The sequence below is a fragment of the Argiope bruennichi genome, chromosome 8, assembly GCF_947563725.1.
Source record: "Argiope bruennichi chromosome 8, qqArgBrue1.1, whole genome shotgun sequence".
Classification (NCBI taxonomy): domain Eukaryota; kingdom Metazoa; phylum Arthropoda; class Arachnida; order Araneae; family Araneidae; genus Argiope; species Argiope bruennichi.
Window position 1 is genome coordinate 70792303 of NC_079158.1, and position 22698 is coordinate 70815000.

The 22698-nt window shown below is 27.7% G+C and overlaps 1 protein-coding gene across 2 annotated transcripts in view; it reads right to left on the bottom strand.

The window, feature by feature from the left end:
• LOC129981119 (uncharacterized) overlaps positions 1 to 22698 on the bottom strand; it is a 472677-nt gene that overhangs the window by 354225 nt on the left and 95754 nt on the right. For both annotated transcript variants that reach the window (XM_056091801.1, XM_056091800.1), the window contains 2 exons: positions 21038 to 21116; positions 5538 to 5659 (listed from right to left, as the gene is read on the bottom strand). In XM_056091801.1, the coding sequence (XP_055947776.1) occupies positions 5538 to 5659; positions 21038 to 21116 (201 nt within the window). The remainder of the gene's footprint in view (positions 1 to 5537; positions 5660 to 21037; positions 21117 to 22698) is intronic.

A 22698-nucleotide genomic window follows, 5' to 3' on the forward strand; every position in this document is an offset into this window, starting at 1 on the left:
TTGGGGTAACGCTATGCGGATTAGACATTTTTAATTTCCTTTATTCTGTGTTATTTTAATTCAAAAGTACTTCAGAATGAATCTGAAACATGGATTAATTAACAATGTTTAATTTTAAATGCATAAAACATTAAGAAAATAAACAGAATCGTTTGAAATAATCCGTCGAAAAATGTTAACCCTAGCCTAATTACTGTTGGGAGAAAAAAACAACTGATGCCTTACTTATTTGGCGATGGGGAAAATGGAAGATTTTTTTGGCGGAAAAGTTGGCGTTGGGAAAAATGGAAGATTTTTTTGGCGGGAAAGTTAGTTTTTAATTAATAATGGACTACCCCTAACATTTAGGGGGATGAAAAATAGATGTTGGCCGATTCTCATAGATACCGGATAAGCACAAAAAATTTCATCAAAATCGGTCAAGCCGTTTCGGAGGAGTATGGCAACGAAAACTGTGACACGAGAATTTTATATATTAGATTGTTACAAATCTATAATTTTGCTATTCGGCCATGAATAGTGTCATCGTGAGAAAGACCGTTGTAAGATCTGTGCTGAGCAGCTGCGGCGTAAATGACCTGAGAGCTTGGCGATCATTTGGCGACTTGGCGACGAATTTGGTGACTAAATGGATAATACCAGAAAGTTCGAGAAGTTTCACGATCCATCGAGTAATACCCGAGATACACTCAGATACGCCCTGATTGGTCAGAAGATTATAGCCCCGCCTCCCGAAACTATAAAAGACGGGCACTCAGAAGCTACGAAGAAGTTGTCTGGATCGGCGGAAGTGGTGTGTATCGAGAGAAGTCGTGTGTGAGGGTCGGAGTCGCCGACAAGTAAAAAAGATTTGAGAGGGTGAGACAGCAAGCAAGCTGCTGAACTAGCAATTAAATGTGCTGCGCTATTACAATTGATTAGCAGTATTTGTTGTAGAAGAAAAATTTTGAACAATATATATATAAAACGGTGATATCTCAGGTAAATATCTTTCGATAGCTGCGTTATACAAAGAGTATATCCGTTGTTGCCAGGGAGCGCGCATTTAATTGTAAGATCAATTAAGAAATGTATCATAAAAAATTTACAGTTGGTAGCAGATGATTACATATGCAAGGGGAAAGGCATTGGTTATTACTATATGTAAAATAAAAATACTAAGAGTATTCGAACATAGACCTAGTTAAGGCCATATTTAAAGGACGTTGTTTATATTCCGCCTATGTCTGTTATTTTTCAAGATCTGAAGTTTAGTTTAGATTAGTTTACTTATGTTAACGTCACGTTTCAAGCAACACTAAGGCTATTTTGGGACTGACCTCGTAATTTTTAACCGCGGTCAGATGACGAAGATAACACCTGAGCTGGCATCCTCCTCACCACAAGCCACCACACCAGGGGGTGGACATTTGGCCCTGACTGATTTAACGTGCAACAGACACCCTTACACGTCGGTTTTTCGGTGGAATCGGGTCTCGAACCTGAAACCCTACTGCTCACAAGCCGAAACCTTAATAGCAATGAGTTTAATAACTAGAAAGGAGTCACTTCATGTGTAGCGAGAAAAGGATTTCAGATTCGGTTTTCGTTAGATAACGAATGAAGCCTCATGCTAAGTGCATGAAATAAAACTGTAAACTTATTATATCCTTTTATGTATCGCCTGCGTATATATCCATTGTTAGTCATGAGAAATTAATGTTTTAAATATGCTCCTTCTTTTAAAATAACATTGTAATTACAAATATGCGTTATATACATTGTAATTTCATATCTACACAAGGTTGCTATAATGTTATATTTCCAGCTTGAAAGTTTCTGCAGCTAAAACTATTAAACGGAACGGAATAAATTCAAACTTCGTGTACAGACTGTTAAAGGAAAGAGAATATAAATTTCGGAAAAAAAATATCGAAAATAATTATTACATCAGTTTTTCTCTTTACAAACATTTTGAATGAAAATTTTTTAGAAAATTGAGCTATAATGAAATTTTTATTAACTTCAACACGTCTTTTCCTCCGTGACTCAACATCAACAAAATAATTAATAAAATGTAAAGATCTTCTTTATTCTACTTCAAAGATTATTATGAAGATGCAAAAATTTTGCACAATATTTACGTTGTAAAGCCATTATTTAATTTTTCTTTGAACTAAGATAATTTTAAAACTATTAGGATGTAATTTTATGTTTATTCCACTGGGAGATTAAATTATATAGAGTATCAGGCAGAAAATGCTTTCAATTATGCAAATCTTATTTAAATTACTAAGCAACAAGGTTAATAAAGTGGAAGACAAATTTACAGTTTTGTTTTTGCGAAATATGCATTTTTGCAGAAAATAAACATGTCACTCGAAAAATTAAATAAATGCAATCTTATTAAAAGCAAATGGATAATTACTCTTTGAAATATACAGCCAATTATAATACTTTTGAATAAATTATTTTACCTTAGATTGCTTAGTAGGCATTTCGGACATGTTAGATAAATAAGGGGAATTTTTCTATCTTTGAAAAGCACATTTTAAAAATTCATTTTTAGATTACTATTAATTGAAAAGGAAATTGATTTTTAAACAACATGTGACATTGTGAATTATATTTTTGCTCCAAATAATAATCGAGAAAGAAGCCTTATAAATTCTTTTCTTAAGAGTTTTTGAAGATATTCTAAATATCATTTTTTTTTCAAAATATAGAATTATTCTGATCCGAATTTTTTTTATTAAGTTGTATGAGTTTCTAAATAGTAAAAAATAAAATATGTTTCAAAGTACTTGCTATCTGTTGCAATTATAGCACTTTTTGGTTTATTGTTGACAGTAAAACAAGATGATAAAAATTTGGTTTGTTACTTCAGACATTTTGTTTCTCCACCATTTTTTTTCGGAATACTTATTCAATTTAATTGCTTAATATCAATCTTGCTATGAATCACTTATAGAATGTAATGAAATACCTGAACATTTTCAAAGCAATAGGTATTTATAAATCACTATTTCATCAACTTTTTTCTGGGCTTAAGAAGATTTGATACATATATTTAATGCAAAAAATCTTTAAAGCTATATATCATTACGAATCGGTAATACAGCTTGCTTGCAATTTGCACTTTATCGCCTGAGAAAAAAATTACAGGGATTCCAACAGACGCCTAATCAATGGTTCTCGAAAGTGACGACCATTAGTCAACTTGGCGAGGGTTTTGGCGACAAAAATGGAGGCTCTCGAAAATACAAAAATATGACCTTATCTTTATTAAGAATCGAGATCTGGAGAGTTTTTTTTAAAGAGTTCCATGTAATGTCATGGCTTATCGGGAGACTAAATAAGTGCGGTTTACGCGTCGAATTGATTCTTCCTTTCGAGTTTTGATTGATACAGCTCTTTTACTGTTTTCTATTTAGCGATTTAATTTCAACAAGTGCTATTCTTTGTTGTATTTTGGTAGCTTCATGCTTTCTACAATATACCAAAAAGAATAAAGCTTCATCTTCCAATATCAAGGACGTTGGATTTCTTTAACAATACATTCCCTAATCAATTTTCGTAATAATGTATTACTTAGATTTATCATTTTTCAATCTCCCTGCATATTTTATAAAAGGATGGATTTCTTAAAAATATCAAGATACTAAAAGAATACTACTAGATTCTAAAAATTTTTTATATACAGCTTATATATATCTTTTATTCTATTGATGGATATTTCAAAAGAAATGAATGAAGACGAGTGTGAACGGACCTCAATAAATAAGTGATGGCTCGATATATTTTAGGAAAAAAATTATATTAGCAAACTATTGGGACTCATATACTACTAAATGTGAGGTAATTATAGTATATAATGAAAAATCTTTAAAGAAAGCTTTTTGAAGGAAAAGTAACAAATAATGTGATTTTTAATAGTTCACTATACGTCTAAATTTGATTAAAAAAAACAAGATTTATAGTGGAATGTAGATTATTAGGATCCTTGTAGTGGAAGCAATAGGATGTACTTTAATAATCACATTCACACTAAACAAACACAAACACAAAGACAAGACAAAACATTCACACGCGCAGCTTAACAGAACAGCATATAATCTCATTTTCATTACAATTGCAACGCACTATGGGATGCTTACCTAATCAAGCATCGCCATCTATTATCCGAAAGAGAATCTAGAGTAATGTATAGAGTATAATAGTAATATAATAGAGTAATGAATATAGAGTAGTAATTTTCATAGCATCATTTTGAACCAACTGGCAAATATGATATTTATGAAGGCATATATATATCTACATTTAAAAAAATAACACGGAATATAGAAAGTGAGTACTTTTTGCTCCAATGGTTATTTATTTCATTCTAATAAACATCACTGCATTATTAATAAACTTTGATTAATTACTTTTGCTACAGATATAAATTAAACTAGTTCCATTTTCACTTCTTTATTTTTAATACATGTGGAAAATTTCACACTTTTATATCAATACATTTTTGACTCTGCAAATTATTTATCATTATTTTTACTGCAAGAATAATTTCCTGAATTTAACACTTCAAAATGATAAATTGATTTTGCAATTTTTACTGCTACTCAGTTATGTTTCTCGAGTCAACAGAATAAAACAGTAAAATTCTGATAAATGAAACAATTTTCTTTATTACCCTCAACATTATTAATATTTCATTTCCAGCAAAAATGCTAGAACTTATGGAGTTTTTCACAAACTTTTCCATTCAACAAAAATGCATACATATAAATAATTATTATGATAAATTAAACGAAAGTGAATATCATTATTAAAATATTTTAACTTGAACAAAAATAACATGTACTATCGTTCATTTTAATGTAGGAAAGGATTTTCACAGAGTTTAGTTTCATTTATTTCTGAAAATTAATTGTTAAAAGGCGAAATTTCTTTTGAACGTGAATTCATTTTCAAATGCCTATTTATAGCACAACTGTAATTTGTTTTTAAAAGAAGAATTATTTTCGAAAATTAATTATTCATTATTTTTATCATGGTCATTTAAAATTATTTCTAAAAATCTATGGTTCAAAGAATGCTTCAATTAATTTGACTTCCTCAGAAAAAAAATCTTTTTAACTTTGGGATTTTGTAACCTGTGTTATTGTGATTTGGAATAATTGTTACATAAAAAAAAATACGTTGTACAACAGTAAATAAGATTTTTTTTTGTAATGAAACAACATGATTGGAAAAAAAGTGCAATTTAAAGAGATATATTATTTTAGAGGCTTTTGATAGAATAATAACATGCAGTTGACGTTTCATTCTCGAATTTTAATCTGTTCCTTGTTTTTATATCATTAAAAAAAGTACGAACCATTTTATGTTTCTTCAAGCACAAAATTAATCTTCTGTTTTCGAAACCTTTAAATAATCCGCCAAATTCTTTTTTAAAATTTCCTTTTTATTAAATACAAGAGAAACAATTCATTATTTTTCGCAAAGATAATCGATAGAATGCAATTAAAGAAATACTTTATTAAATATATTTTACTTACGTATGCAATCGTCAAAATCTTTTTTTGGAGACCATATGCCATCTCTGTCATGGCAAGTAAACATAGTCTGTCGGGTGCTATCCGGAAATTCATATCCTGGATAACAAGAACCTTGACATGACCTGTAATATGAAACGAGGTTTGAGTTTTCTAAAAAAAATTAGTAATTGTAAAAATATTCATATCCCCGGCTATGGTTCACCTGATCATAGGAGATTGTTTAAAACTGCAAGAGATATTCTACAAGAAATATCTATGAAGTTTTTTTCCCCACGGTGCATGGATTGATGACCCTGATTTGAAATTGATCCATTCTTATACCATATGAAGAGTAAGATCTCATTATTGCTTTACGTATTTAAAAATGGTTAGAAATGTTGGCTCCGTTGGTGGCAAGCACTGACTGGTATACGGTTGTAAATCCATACACCATGGGACTGGTAGTGACTGATTTCGGATTGGTCAAAGTTTACTTGCCAGAATCTTTAGCAAGTTGAGATTTGTGAAGCTACATCTACTTTTAGAAGAGAGGTTCAACAACGAATTACTCTTTTACTGGACAAGAAACGAATGAGGTAGGAAGGTATGGATTCTGCGCTTAGAGAGCGCTATATCCCTGGGACCTTTTCCCTTAAGAATGTAAGCTGAGAAGATATATCAAAGTCATTGGTTTGACTCACTTTGGTAACAAGAGGACTATAGATCCAATAGATATAGCATGATGGAAAGAGAATATTAAAAGCTATGTTAGAATTATGTTTTTTTTTCACTATCTGCGCAGTTTTCTTGTATTCTTGCAAAAAGCAAGTTTATTCTTTCTTTAGATATTTATTCAAGATCTTTGTTATATATATTGCGTATCTAGTAATGTTATATTATTTCTCCTTATTTTATTCACTTATTTTAAACTGAAATGCAAGACTTTATATTTATTTATAAAAAAAATATGTGTTTTGAATAAAACATTTCCATATCAATTAAGAAAATTTTATAAATTTTAATTCTTTTTTCATGAAATTTAAAAACAAAGAATTAAATTGTGAGAATAGATAAACTATGAATTAATCAATATCCCAACGAAACAAATCACATTATAAAAATCTCACTATAAAAAAATCTCTTTTACCAATACATTTTTTTACAATGCATTTTAAGTATTTTTAATGAAACTATTCATACAACAGCCGTCTTGGTATTTTCTCGAGTTTTCTTTTTTAATCTAATTCTAGCACCGCTATTGTCATATATAGATCTTTTTTACAGATATTTATTAAAAAAAAACATTGAAAAATGGATATCCAAATACTCAATATTGCCTTTTGGAAGTTTATAAGTTGAAATAAAAACGTGAAGCCAAATGGTTATACAATGCACTGTAGAATTAACAATAAATCGAAGATAATTCCACAGCAAAAGTTTTCTTTTTAACATTGATCATTCTTGATCGACTTTCATTATAGGAATTTCGAGTAGTGCCAATTGTAAGCTGTATTTTCTAAAACAGCATATTTATGGAATCATATAAAATGTAAATAAATAATGACAAGTTAATTGTTAATGCTTAAAAAATTTAAATTTTTATTCAGTGAATTCTTTCAAACAAAAATAAATGAAATTTTCTTAATTTTTCCTCATAGTATGCAACGACATAGCACAGACCTCCAACATTTTTCTTATATCATATAATATATATGACTAATTTGATGCTTAGCTGCAGGTTTACTGAAATTGTTGTGTGATCTGATTTGCTCTGTCAGATGCGCGATTAGTTTTGAAATTCATTTAACTCCAATTTAGTACGCTTAATGTGAACATCATTTGATTACATTCCATTACAAATAATTCAAAGCTATTTCACAGAAGGAAAAATAAAACAAACGTAATTATTAGGAAATTAGTTTTATTATAATTTTGTAAGAAAAAGGTGGCGCGAGATTAGACGAGGAACTCAGAAGTAGTATTTATTACAACAAGTACATTTAACACTGTAAAGAATAAACATTACGGATTATTAAGATACAATATAGTATTCGGAACTCTTTATTTCAATAATTTTTTCTGGTGACAATGCCTTATTTTTGGCCTTAGAAAGGAATTGAAGGAGAGAATAGCAAAATAAATATTTATTGAAAACAAAAGATGGTATTATTTTTAAGCCTCGACGCGTTATATAATCTCCAGAATCTAAATCTGAAGCATATGTGTTTCAGTGTACACAGGTGCTAAAGGAAATAAAAGGATTTTACAATTTTTTTATTATGAAAAAAAAAATCTCATTTAGGGCTCTCAGTAGCTCTGAATTTTAAAAAAATTAATCTGTTTTCGACATCGCGTAACGAAAGGTAGGATGCAAACTGACGTACACAAAGAAAAACGACGAAATATTATGAAACTAAATAATGATGGAAGAAACGGGAGATTTATTATTTGAAGATTTATATCGATGTATAATCCTCAAAAGATAGTTAAATGTAATAAGGTAAAAATAAATAATAAGGATGTTTAGAAGAATAAAGTAAAAAAAAAATATTATACTTTAATGTTTCCGGCATTAATTTTCAAAATTTAGAAAACAATTTAAAATTAATATACATATTTAAAATTGAATTAAGTTTATCAAATGCAGATGTATTAAATGTTAAAAAAGCTTATATTCAATTTATAAATAGCTTAGATCCATTAAAATTCTTAATTGTTAATAATTTTAAAATCACCAGATTTATTCAGAAAATTTAATGATTATAAGAGGAACAACAATTACAAAATTAATTAACCAGTTAATTGTTTTTGATGAGTATATTCGGCATGAAATTTGTACAAAACTTTGCGATATGACGAGTTTATTCAATTACAGTTATTATATTTATATAATAATTACTATATATGCTAATTTAGATACGCATTTTCTGAAGAGGTCGAAACAATTAACTAATTAAAGGATTCTTCGACACTTAAAACTCCAGTACGCTAAGTTCCTGAGATTACAAATGAATAGAAAATGCATCATATTGAAATTTCTTCGAATTCATTTTAATTTGTTTAAAAGTTAAAATGTTAGAACTTGTACATCTCATGGAAGACTTTTTAATTTAAGAATTGCTAAATAACATTTCAACAAATTGTTTACAAAAGCGCAAAATTACTTCTTAGCTTTCCACAGTTTGAATATACTGTACATTTCAAATATTTTCTTTGCGAAAATTATGAAATAAATATTCAATTTTGTTTGAAAAGGTCCATAAGAGGACGGAAACTGAAAAAGAATTTGAAATTCGAAACACAAAACAACAGCCTGTGTAAGAGGGTTAACATCCATAAATATTTAAAAGAAAAACAATTAGTTTAGGAAAATTTGTAGAATGCGCTTCAAATTATATTTTTTATTGATAGATATTGCTTAAAAAATAACAGTTTTTAAAAATTATTTCGCAACATAAACGAGAGAATAATTGATATAGTAATTGATTAAATCTACTAAGATTACTTGCTTAAAAGATTTTTAGTATCCTTCAATACATATCTGCCGACTTATTTGTACAGATTGTATTGCTAAGCCGTTGAAACGTTACAGATAAATGGATAAATTATTTAGAATCTATTTTCTACATTATCCTCCGGAATTTGATGAGTTCATTCTATTATTTTTGAAAATATCCTCAAAATAAATTGTGTCATTTTATAAGCTTGAGAAGTCTCTTTTACTATGGGCTCAATTCAATAACTGTACCAAAAAACTCTTGTGATTTCAATGCTCTATAAAATCTGAATATCAAATAAGTCTAAATTACTAAATCGCGATTCTAAATTTTATAAACTTAATCCAAAATATATTTATATGCTTTGTTCAGAGAGTGCAAGTTTGGACCACTGAGATTTTTCTGCCAATAGCAGACCTTCAATTAGTATCGTTGGGCTGAAATTTGCCTTTAAAAAAATGTTATTAACTAAATTTCCAAATTAATAAAGTTGTAAAAAGTGTCAATTCTACGAATTATTATAAATTATGTTTACGATGGATGTTTATATTGGTTTATTAAACTATTAAAATCATTATGAAATAAAGCATAATTAATTATGTATTTATAATGTATTGGATATCAATGATTTAACTTTTTATTTAATATTCTACTTGAGAGATTTCTGCAAAATAATTACTTTTAATGTTACATTTATTTGTCATTTGTAACTACTAAACGTCATTTAAATAACAATTGTTTTATTTGTGATAAAAAAATCAGAACCAACAACTATGATAATTGTTTTTAGAAGCATGTTATTTTAATCCTTTTTTTCACAATATACTTTTTTAAAATACGTAAATAAAAGTACCTGTACTTTTAATTAGTTACATTGTGAAAATATATAACTAGAATAAAACATTAATATATTAAGTGAAAAATCGATTAAAATGGTAAACAAAATTGAAAAGTTTTTAAAAGAGGGTTTTATAATCCGCACTCCCTGGTGACTCAAAATTCCTGAATCCACCCCTGTTTACAATTAGATAAAGAAAAATATTTATCATCCATTTCGTAGATCTTTTCGAAATTCAAGTGAATGGAAATTCACAATAACTATTGCTTCAGAAAATAATTTTTTTTTTCTTGAGAGTCAACTTTTTTTTTATTTAAGGGAATCACTTTGTTAGTAGAACATATACTTTAGATAAAAATTTTAAAGCATAAATATCAGGTGGTTGCTGTTCTTAATACAAAAGAATTTATTTTTATTTAACTAAGAAAAGCAAGTGGAAGTTATATTTATTATCAGGTATTTTCACATTCCATAAAATAAGGTTGTTTGCTTTAAGATAATGTAACATCAACATTTTTTTTTAGTTCACTTTTGGACAGAAACGCTTGGGAGAAATATTTATCTTAGAAATTTGTATTAAAAGACAAACTTAAAGGAGAAAAATAAAAGAGTTTAGAAAGGAAGAGAGGAGGAAAAAGAAAAGTTTGCGAAACGTTTTAGGCTGCAGGGCAGAAAATAAATTGAAGAATTCGAAAACTCAGGAAGACAGTGGGCTAAAACTGAATTCATGGTTAAGTTATAGACCCAGATTAAACAATTTCACATGTGTAAGAATATGAAAATATTCGTTCTTAGTAAGATTAGTATCACAGATATCTGTTTCAATTTAGTATACAAATAATTCCCAAAACTTTTGAATTCGAAATATAAATGAATCTTTATATTTAAGGCAACACTACATCCAAAAACACTAATATTATACACGACTTTAAATTAATGTAATTGTGCTTCACTATATTATCAAATAATTAAACAAAAGAAGTTTAAATTATGGATTTTGCAACAAATTTATATATCTGGATCAAGTTTTAAACAAAATTCTTTGAAAGGCGAGTTCTCTGTCTCTCAGTGTATGTGGACATTAAAAGTGAAACATGCAATGGAGTAACTTAATAAAAATTGATGTGATATCTTTACATAAAATAAATAGAGTTGTATAAAATTTTAGATTAAATCTGTTAAATTGTGGATTAGCTATCCACTCAGATATCTGTATACTTATTGGAACATGATAATTCAAAAATAGAGGAAAATAAGAAGGAAAAATTCTTTATGTATATGAAATTATCAATAGATATGTATCTAATTTTGAACCAAGTTGGTTAACAAGAAGAAATATTATTCGAAAATTCATACCTAACCTTATTATAATATGGTCAAACTATGCCCAGAATGCACTATAAGGTTATAATAAATGAGAATCTAGTTCAACAACGGATTGTAAAACCCTCCGCGTTTTTGAGCATGCTTTGGGATGGGTTTAATTCTTCAAAATGGGAGTGAAACAAAAGATGAAAGAAGGAGATGTTTACATTTACTAATATGTAATAGGGAAAATCCAAGGTCAAAAGGAATATCGGAAATGCACTCATCGTTCCGCGTCTCATCTCTTAATGAGATGGAATCGTCGAAATGTGGTTGTCTCAGAATCCGTTGACGAACTATATCAAGGGGACAACTTTCCTACTGGCTTCATGTGTTTTTATATATGTGAAACCATGACTGAAAGCTAGAATTTTTGTAAAATGAAATTAGCAATTATATAAAAGTAAGATTATTATTTTTTGCTTCTCTAAAAAAAAACTTCTTAGTGGACACGTATCTATAGAAATTCCTTTTGTTTTATTACAGAAGTTTTGTGAATGAATAATTTTAAATACTTTATTCATCTTTGAAGGAACATTTTCATTTTTTTTTGGCATTTAGTAAACCCAAATTCTAATCAATACCATAAGAGTTACAAAGTGCAATCACAATTTCAGTAGAGTACAAAAAATTGGGCAGAAATGCATTGGTTAGAAGACAAAAATTTATTTAATGCAATTAAGTTTATATTAGTGTTGATTTATGTGGGAAAAAAGCGAATAGGTATAATTTTACAAAAAACTTCACTTATTTGAATCTAAATCATTTTGAAGCTCAAAAGTTATTTTTCCGTAGCATATTATATTGTGGTTTATGTAAGGAAACCATACACAAAATATTCGAATAAACAATAAAATTTAAAATTTTATTAATAAAATATAATAAAAATTTTAAAGAATAACCGAATGTTTACTATAATTATCATTTCAAAAATATACAGAAATCGGAAAAAAATGAAGAATTTTGCTTTAGAGAAATTTTCCAAAAGAGATTAATAAATATAATAATGTTTATTAAACACAATTTCTTTTTTATACTTAACAAAATAGATGCATTTTGCATTTAATGTATTTTATTCCTTTGAGAAATCTTGAGTACTTACAGAAATAATTATTAAATTGCTTTATAAATTGATAAATTTACATTCATTTGAGACTTTATGGTATTGATACATTTGGTGCAAATGTTTTTATTTGGTTTATTTATTCTTTTAGCAAAAAAAAAAAGTTCGATTATTTTTGTCAAAATTTAATAATCATGAAAACCAAAATTTTTATTGTTTTTTTTAATTGCTAACCTGAATGTCCTGTTTGAAGATATCAAATTTATAGCTGTCTATGTAAAATTACTTTTCTTAGATAGCAAGATAATAATTTAGAAGGCCTTTTCATTTCTTATAAAATGCATGCATTGCTATATATATTTGTGTTCAATTTTTTCAAGTTAAAATCTTACTATACAACAGTCTTTGAGATATCTTCCGTTTTGTGTTTCCTTAACCAAGCCATCAACTAAGTTTACAGTAAAATAAATGTAAAAACTGAATATAAGAGTTTTCATTATTAATTTGCCAAATATATTTTATATATATGACAATAAATTTTATAAAATTAGAAACATGAAAGAATTCTAAAACTTCGGATATAAAATAACTCCAAATGTACATATAGAAAAATGAAATTTCCCTATATTCCTCCAGCAAATATTAAATAAAGTAGGGAGTTTAAAAAGGCAAATGAAGCGCAATTCCTTGCTCAGAAATGCAAAAAGCCAGTTGAAAACACAAATAACATTTGAATTGTTGCTCTCTGCGTGAAAGTTTTGAAAAGGTCGGATTACTCTTCCCTGAATGCGCAGTCTATCTAAGCTCTCGAAAAACAACTCATAAGAATTCTCAGCAGTTTTTCTCTCCCATAAATAAGATATAAATTTAAAAGAATTCGACATCAGTGGAAAAAAGAGCTGCGGTTCACCTGTATATTTTATTCCACTTTTTGAATAGTATTAGAAGTTTTCAGTATTTCTTAAAGCACAAGAATTGCAGTAAAAATAGAGGGATGTAGTTAAAACATTTCTCTAGATTCTTAATACTACACATTTTTAAAAGTAAGAAGTTCAAAGACAATTGAAGTTAAAATATGATTTTAAATATTGAAAATGGCTTTTAAAATAACTTCTTTAGTTACATGTTTTTAAAAGCAACTTGAATATTTACTTTGTTTTTTGTTTTATCTTATTATGCTAAAATGACCACAACAAAAGATATATATTTTTTTAAAGGATATACATATAAGTAAAATAAAGAAGGAAAATTTCTCTAGGGTAAGTTTATGCCTTATTTTGAGGATAGATGAGCCAAAATACTATAAAATGTTATTAACTTTGACGTTATTAAATATTAACTTTGTTAAACATGCTTGTAGAGAGAGTGCTGCCACTTGCAGAATTCATGTTTCAAATGAAAGCTATTTCACAATTTTAAATGTGTTTTTTTTTTCAAATTACCAACACAATGCTCTCCCAAAACGTTTTCACATATTAACTAATTAAGGTATTATTTCTATTCTTCCCCCAAAAAAAGTACGTAGTAAGACGGCCATGATTGCTCCATTTTTTTAAAAATTTTCAGATTCCCAAACATGAACCATGTATGATTCGAAGTATTACAAAGAAAGCATATTTTTTGCATGACAGATTGCATGACAATGATGGGAAAGAATTTTGAAATATCGTTCTTTGACATGAATCTAGCCTGCCATCTTTGGCGAGTATCTTACATACGATCTTTGGCGAGTTTTGGTCGATTAATCACTGACATACTTGACACAAGGTCTAGAAATTAAAATTTGTATTTTATACACTTTTCCCGAAAGATTAGAAACCAAAATTTGACATACAACTGCGAATGTTTTCATAAGATCCCATACTTAATTTCATGTTTGCGTTTTTATGTTTTGAAGCTACAATAATACAAATGCATGCGAAAGTTACCGATCGACAGACGGGTAGTCCTTCGAAGATTGATAACATAATAAATAATTCTAATACAATGTTTGTTAGTCTTATACAAAGTTTTCGAATGCATAAATTAAATTCTAACTAAAGATTATTATTAGTTTGATTTTCTTCCTTTTTTTTGTCAAATAACTTCAATTCTACTACAACAATTTCTACAATAACATTTTTTGGTTTTTAAATTAGCACTTTTTGTTCAAAACACGTCGAAGGTTTTCAACAAAACATAAATTAAAGGAGGAGTTTTTGGAGAAAAAATACACCTCCTGTGAGAGAACAAAAACTGCTTTTTAATTTTTTTTTCTGAAAAATTAGAGTTTTGCGAAGGTTGAATTGTTTCCTCATCAATTATGTCTGCAAACTAAAAAGAAAAATCAAGATTGTACAACGGTAAACATCAAATTGTTGAAGAGGCCATTAATCAAAAATCAATCAAATGGAGGGAAAAAGCATTATGGATTACAAACAACTAAATCGAAAATAATAGAGATTCTTTCAATAAAAAGAAAAAAGACTTGAGAGTATGTCTCTGTCCAGAATTTTTTCAAAAGAATTCCTAAAGCGCAGAAAATTAACTGTTGTAAAAGTATATTATATATATGTATTATTTAGAAAACGATTTAAAAAAATGAAATCTCCTGAGAAAAATATTAAAAAAATTATCCGAAAGTATATATTAAGGAGTTTGTTTGCAAAGTTCAAAAAAAGTTTCTGATAAATTAAAGGCAAGGAAAAAATATTATGTATTCTATATGATAAATTTTGCTTTGATTACATGTTACATCTTAATTTTTAGGATAATAAAGCAAAACATTAGAAAAATCTTCAGAAGAAAAATAATGTATTTATCTGAATTTTTATGATCTGCTGAAATGATGATATAAGTTTCCATTTAAAAATATAAAATTCTAATTTAGGCAAAAATATATAAACTATTATTCAACTTAATATTAATAAGTACTTATATTTACTTTTTACTGAACTGAAAGTTTTAGAATTTCTTGGATCCGTCGTCCATCCAATTTTTAAAATCACAACAAAAACGATTCTTTAAAAATCTTTCTATATTATTTTCTTTAATAAATAAACTATTTGCTCGAAATCCTTCCCACAATTTTTTCAGAATTACTTCGTTCATTTCAAAACTTTAGTATCTTAACTAGTAATTTCAACTAGCATTAATAGGCTGAATCTTTTTGATACAATGCTTGATTGTTGTTGTTTTTTTTTCATTATTGTCTATGTAACGTATAACCTCATGTTCGTTGTTTTTTTAATTTCAATCATATTTGAAAATTTCCATTAACTAAATATTTTTCTATATTTTGACGATTCAACTAGAAAATGTTTTTATTTAGGAATATTCTATACATATAAAATTAATATCTTTAATTTATCATTCTTATTATTTTTTATTTAATTTGGTTCATGCTGTGTTTGTCAAAATGAAGCTTCATTGTCATCTTTTCTTACATTTCCTTATGCATTAAGGTTCTGGAAATTTATATGTTTACTTATTTTTGATGACAATACATCATTTCATTATTTTCAGAATTTAATTAACAATTAATCAATTTTATTCGAATTTTGATTTTATACTAGCACAGTCATCCGTTAGTGAACTGGTGAATTTAAGAAAATGTTTCTCTCAGACTTCAAATTAATATGATATTTAATTCTAAATGAAACACAAAAATATCGAAAATAATTATAAAGAAAATCTAAGTTTTTACAATAATGGAAATGTATTTTAGAAATTTATTTTATTTACGTTATATTATTAAAAATCATTAAAATATAATTGTAGTTATTAATTTGCACTAAAACAGGATACTATATCATTGTTGCATATAATGTACTAATTTCAGAGAGAAATTTAATATGAATGAATTAAAATTAAAATACAACTTCTTTCTCAAAAAATTCGTATAAAGCAAAATAGGAATAGCTAGATTAACTCACAATAAACTTACCAGCAAAGACAATAAAAGCAGTCTGTTTCAAAAGACATCGATTTAAGCTTCTAACCGCTTTAGCAATCGAATGACTTCTAATAAATTGACCTTCTCTTTGTGTTTATTGTACCAAAATAATACCTAACATAGGAGAAAATCTCCAACAATCCATATAAGTCACGGAGGTAAGTGCACTGAATTGGGGTAGCACTAATTCAATAAATTGCCTCGCCCATCTGGGTAATAAACTTATCATATTTTTTTACCTCCCTTGAGAGATAGATTACTTAGAAAATTTTTGTAGGTACGTATTTTACGAGTTGTTTGATAGAATGTAGCTAAACTGATTTGTCGAATTAAATGCCTAGAAGCAATATGGGATCTAAGTAATATGAATGCTTACAAGCAGTAGGAGATTTGATATATTAGTTTTACTGCTGGATAATTTCGTAAGTAAAATTTTATTATTTACAATTGATTACTAATAAAGCTTATTTATGCTTTAATATTATTTTTAGGAGGAATTCAAACATCACAGGAAAAAGTTTTAAATGTATGTCAAGCATTCAGACATAAGTTATCTTTCTAAAAGAATATAGTGCGGAATTATTACTTGCTGTTAAATGCATTCATTCAATTTGTACAAACATTAAAAGTCGTAAAGAGATTGATAATACCGCAATGGTAAATACGATGTAATATTAATAATAAATATTTAAAATATTTAAGATAAGGTTTTAAAAGATTTGATTTCTTAAGTAATTTACGCACCACATGTCGCTATTTATGAAATTGGATAGTTAAGATATTACGAAATTGTATTCTACAAAATTTTTGTTATAATTCTTTCCTGTATAGCTAGTCTCATAATAAGAAATAGAGTTTTAAAGATATTTTTAATTAATACTGAATGTATAGCAGGCTTAGTAAAAAACAGAGTGATGACAATTTTAGCGACTTGAGAGATAAAAATGAAGATTTCAGAAGACGAAAAAGATTTAGGTGATATTATTATTAAGAACCGAAAAATACAGATCCTTCTAGAAAATTTCAGACCATGAACAGAAGTTTTATAAGCGGAGGTATTCACGCCAGTGGAGATATTTTTTTGTATTGTTAAGCTAAACGAGCTTTCTGGCTGTATTTTGAGCCCTTGTGCTGTTGTGGCTGTTTAATAACGATTCGCTATTTGCTCATATGTATTTAATTTCTGCAAGCGATATATTTCGATTGCGTTTTTTCCTAGTAGCGTTTTGTACGTTTTCTTGGAGCTAGCTGGATTTATCTCACCGTACAGCCGCCGAGTAATTTTTATTACAATATGCAGTACATTTTAACTGGCGTATTCTTTTATCTATTTCACTGACAATGTTTACATTGCAGTAGCCAACCCTTCGTGCTTTATGCATCATGCCCTATTACAAAAACGATATGTTCCTATATGCCTAATTTTTTCATAGAGTGATTATTTCCATAACTCTAGAAAGACAAAGTTTAGAAATATTTAAACTTCTAAAATATTTGTTTCTATAAGCACGTACAGACTGACGCAAACGCGCACACAAGTAACACATTACTAAAACCACTTTTATCAAATTAATCTAAATTAATGTACTTTCATTTTTAACGGGTATATAAAATTGAATTTTTCATTCATTCATAAATCTAATTGTGAGTTAGTTTAATTATGTTATTTATATATTGAGTAGTTTTAAATAATATGAAATATGTTCCATACATTTTTGTGATATATATTCCAAATAATTGTTTTTCATTTCGATCGATTAAAAAAATGTGTTCAAATAAATTTGTCGATATTATTAGCCAAACGTAAACATAACTTGTCCAAAAACGGATGTATAAAATGTATATAAATATTTCTCAACCTGGTTAAACATTAATAAAATTGATCTCTTTGAAGATAATGGGGGAATTACTTATACTTCTCTGAATTAAATTTCTTTTATTTTATTTTAAGTTGAAATTAATGCCTCCCCCCCAAGAAAAAACGATATGCTTTGTGGTTAAGCTACTTATTGTTATATCATTTATCCCTCGTATACCTTTTTCATTCAAGAATATATTTCAACGTGGATTCCGAAATAAGAGCATATAAATACCGAAAAATAATAATTATTTTATGTGCTGTATAGTTGGAATTTAATTTTGAAGCAATCGTTGTTTACTTTCAAGTATACGAAAAACAGAATAAATATGAAATTCGTCAAAAAAAAAAAAATGGAATTCGAAATTTTGATGACTCTCCTTAGGCAATCTTTTAGACCTCCTCGAGATCGAAGAGCACATTTTTGCCCTTATGTCCGTCTGTATGTCTGTGACAAAGGCGACTAAAAAATTCTTTGAGCTAGGCTTATGAAATATGGTATATGGTCTTTACACCAAATAACTTTCTATAGCTATTATTTTAAACTTTAATACGTGTAACAAGATGATAAAATTTCGATTCGCACGTTTAATAATTATACACTGTCTTTTAAATCTGTTGCAATTTCTTTAAACGTTTGACCTAATTTTGCCTCATATTTTTTGTCACAGATTTTAACTCTTGCGATATTTTTAATTCTTCTAATTGTTATATCATCTGTTTTTTTAACTTGAGTTTTTTAATTGTTAAGTTTACTTTTATTGATGTTATTATAATTATTATTCACTAAATGTCGAAAATTAAATTCTCATTCCTTCAAAAAATTCTCATTTGGAAAAGTTGCAGAAAATAATTATTATTAAGATTAAAGATCATAAAATTCTTTATAGGATTAAATACGAAAATTCCAGGGCAGTTAGATATAAAAAAAATGTTTTTTTGTGCTTATTTTTCAAAACAAAAAAAAATAAATAAATAAAAAAAATAGTATAAATGGATGCATGCAGAATCGCAAGTAATACTGCTAACAGACAAATCATAAATTTGAGAAATTCTGTTTAAATTCTGTGATACTACTATTAAATATTCACCAGTTCGCCGATTGTTGAAATTGATTATTTCTTCATTTATTTTCTCCACTAATACTTAAACTGGTGCTAGAAAAATATTTCTGTCAGTTTGATCGCGAGCGGAATATAGATAAGGCATCTAGCTCTGCAAATTATTGATCTGGTGGTCTGGGAAACAAGTGAAATAAATGGGGCGATCATATGAAGCAGACTCAAAGGGAAACTAAAGCATCCGATCACAGTGAGTCATAATGATAAATAATGCTGTCTTTTGAAACAAGCTGTTAACTTATCTTGCGTTAGAAATGACGCTGAACACCCAGATCAATGCACAGATGCAGCCAGACTAATGATAATCACAGTCCATCTATTATGGAGCAATCGTCGACGATTTATAGATATCTCAAACATCCAAGTATAGATTATCTGTATCTTTAAATGTAAGTTACATGAAATAAAACACGGATCATAATCTTGTACTTTATTTGTTTGTGTTTGTTATATAAGTACAAAAAATGCTGGATTAAATAATGATGATTTTGCTTTGTATGGAAACATTTTCTTTAAGGGAGAAATTACAAGATCTCTATTTGAAAATGACTGAAATGATTATGAATAATTGAAATATCACCCAAAAACAATATTTTAACCCTTTCTAGGGTGGGGGGAAGTATGCTTCCCACCAAATTTATCAATCTTTGTTTGAAATTATGTAGGTTGGCATAAGTTCTGACAAATTTTTTTAGTAAGTTAGAAACTTAGATGCTTCAGTTCTTTATCTCACACAAAATGATGTGTCTTGATTTGTACTAATTATTAATTAACCAAATTAATTAATGAATCAAATTAAATTTATCTAATAGGCTAAATAAATCCCTTTTCTTATTCCAATTTCAAGCCTAAAAATATTTTAACATAATATGACTAGAAAAAAGTGACCCTTTAAAGGGTTAAACGAAAGATTTTAACATTTTTATACATTGAACAATTCTTATGTTTAAGTAAAACTGTTTTAATCATCTTCGAACCATCTATAATGACTCAGAAAATTTAGTCTTTAAACAGAAAATTACAGCTTTTGAAATTACACTTTAAAAAATAAAAATATTAAAATTATATTTTGCCACCCAGTAAAATATATAATATATTAAAATGTGAAAAAAATATCGAATCAGTTCTAATTTTTTATCTTGAAAATAAATAAGGTGATATTTAGTTTAATTATATTTGCATCCTATTCAAAACAAAGCTAGAATCATAACGAGAAAGACTTCATAATTTTGAGCCTAGGTTAGATAAAGAGAGCGACAACTGAGATAGCATCAACTCTCCAAATTTACAAGACTTTGTCGGTGGAAGCAGATTTCAAACCTATAACCATCTGTTATCGAAATTGAAATATTACCACCAGATTCTTGCGGCCCACGCAAATGAAAAGAAATAAAAATGATTCGATGGTCTTTGACTTCAAAATATGGCTGGTAAGCATTATATGCCTGCTCGAATCCGAGTAGGAGCTCAGACAATATATTGTATTATTAGAAAGTATAAAATATGATCAACTATAGATTGTTAGCTTTTGTCATCGAAGTGAAATGTAATTTTCTATAAATAGAACATTGAGCATTCAGGTATAATTCTGGGAGTTAAGCTTAACTAAATCTTAATCTTTAGAAATAAAATTTTTATCATTTATTTCTAATTCTTTTTATTTATCAGTAAGTACAACATGATGTTTTCAATTATTATAAAACCTTTTTCAATAAATATTTTCCATTAACTATTTTTCATTCAAATTGCGAATAGATATTAGTGTCAATATGGAAGAAAACCCGTTATGAATTATATATTTATATGATTGATATTTTAAAACTGGAATTAATAATGTGAACTTACCATTGTCCGTTCGACATACTACACGAATGAAATCCATTAGTTGGACCACTTGGTTTACCGCATAGCCCCTGTCCACGACCTGTGAAAGAGAGTGAATATTGTTAGGAATTTGTAACATTGTTTCCCTGCTCAGTTTGTCTCATAGTGAGGAAAGCAGATTAAAGGATATTATTAAAGGACAATGGATAGATTGACATGTGAATGATATTCGGACTTGTTGATTATTCGAATGACTTGGCGATGAATTTGGATACAAAAATGTGGAGATATATCTATTAAGATCTGAAATCCTTCTATAAAATTCTATATCTAACTTTAAAATGAAGATGAAGAAGCCCCATGAGAAGACTATTCTTGTAGAGTTGATCGTGGAGCAAGCTTTCTAGCTGTGTATTATGAGGGATATTACTTTTTTGAATCAGCGATTTGCTGTTTGTTTACTTTATGTGCTGTGTTTGAGCACGTTGCGCCTCATGTTTCCATGGAATAGAACACAGTTATTTACTTGGATTTTTTTCATCATATAGACACCGGACAATTTAAGAGACAATATTCTGTTTTGATATTCGAATAAATTAATTGCCGGTTACTAAATCAATTTAATTAATTTTATTGCAATAATACTGCTTTCACCTGGTAGTGAATCTGAGAAAGAATTGATTTCAAGTGACTTCTTTCACCATATACTCGTCGGATAATTTCTGGGCATTATTATATTTTATTATTCGAATGAATTAATCGCCGGTTAATCAGTCAATTTAATTAATTTATAAGGCAATAACATTGGTTTCACCTAGCAGTGAATCTGAGAAACAAAGCGGTTTTAATGTTTCATATTTTGTATAATAATTATAAAAATAAAGCTAATACATTGAGAATAAGTAAAATAAATTCTGCAATTCAGCATATTTATAAAATATATTTAAAAACCTGTTTAATAATAAAAATTAGTTTTATTTTTTTTATTTATTAATCCTGTAGTTGCTATCTATTAAAATCTGTTACAAACAAGCAGTTTAATATTCTTTTATTTGATAAACTAAAAGAAATAAGAAAAATGAAAAAAAATAAATATGGTACGAAGTGCGTTTGGATTCTAAAAGCCGTAGCTCATTTATTTATAGTCGTGCTTTAATTTCTTTTCATCTATTAATAATTTAAAAATTTAAAGATAGTTTCTATTTCTCTAAATGGCAACATTTCAAGTTCTGATTCTACTTACGAGCATATCAAAAAAATTTTTAGATCTCTGTTTTATTATTTTTTTACTTCATTATGATGCATTTTTTTATATTTTGCCAGCAAATAAATTGCAATTATTTTTTATTAACTGTTTTCGTGTTACCAGAAGAGTTATTCATGTTCACAGACCAAAAGATCATTTTAGACGCAGTAATACATTTAGAAGAGATCCATTTTTAAGAGCCATTTGTTCAAATTTCTGAAACAATTTTTGATGTACAAGTGATTTGAGGATAGGACAACAGTATTTGAAATAAAGCAATGTATTCTAATCCCTGCATATATAATTAGGTAAAAGAACCAATTAAATTAAGATTTCGAGGTCAGAAATGCGTTTTTCGCATGTTTAGACAATTTTTTTAAAGCAAATGAACTTAAGGGAATTGGAAAAATATTTTCCTTCAAGATATTGATCTTTC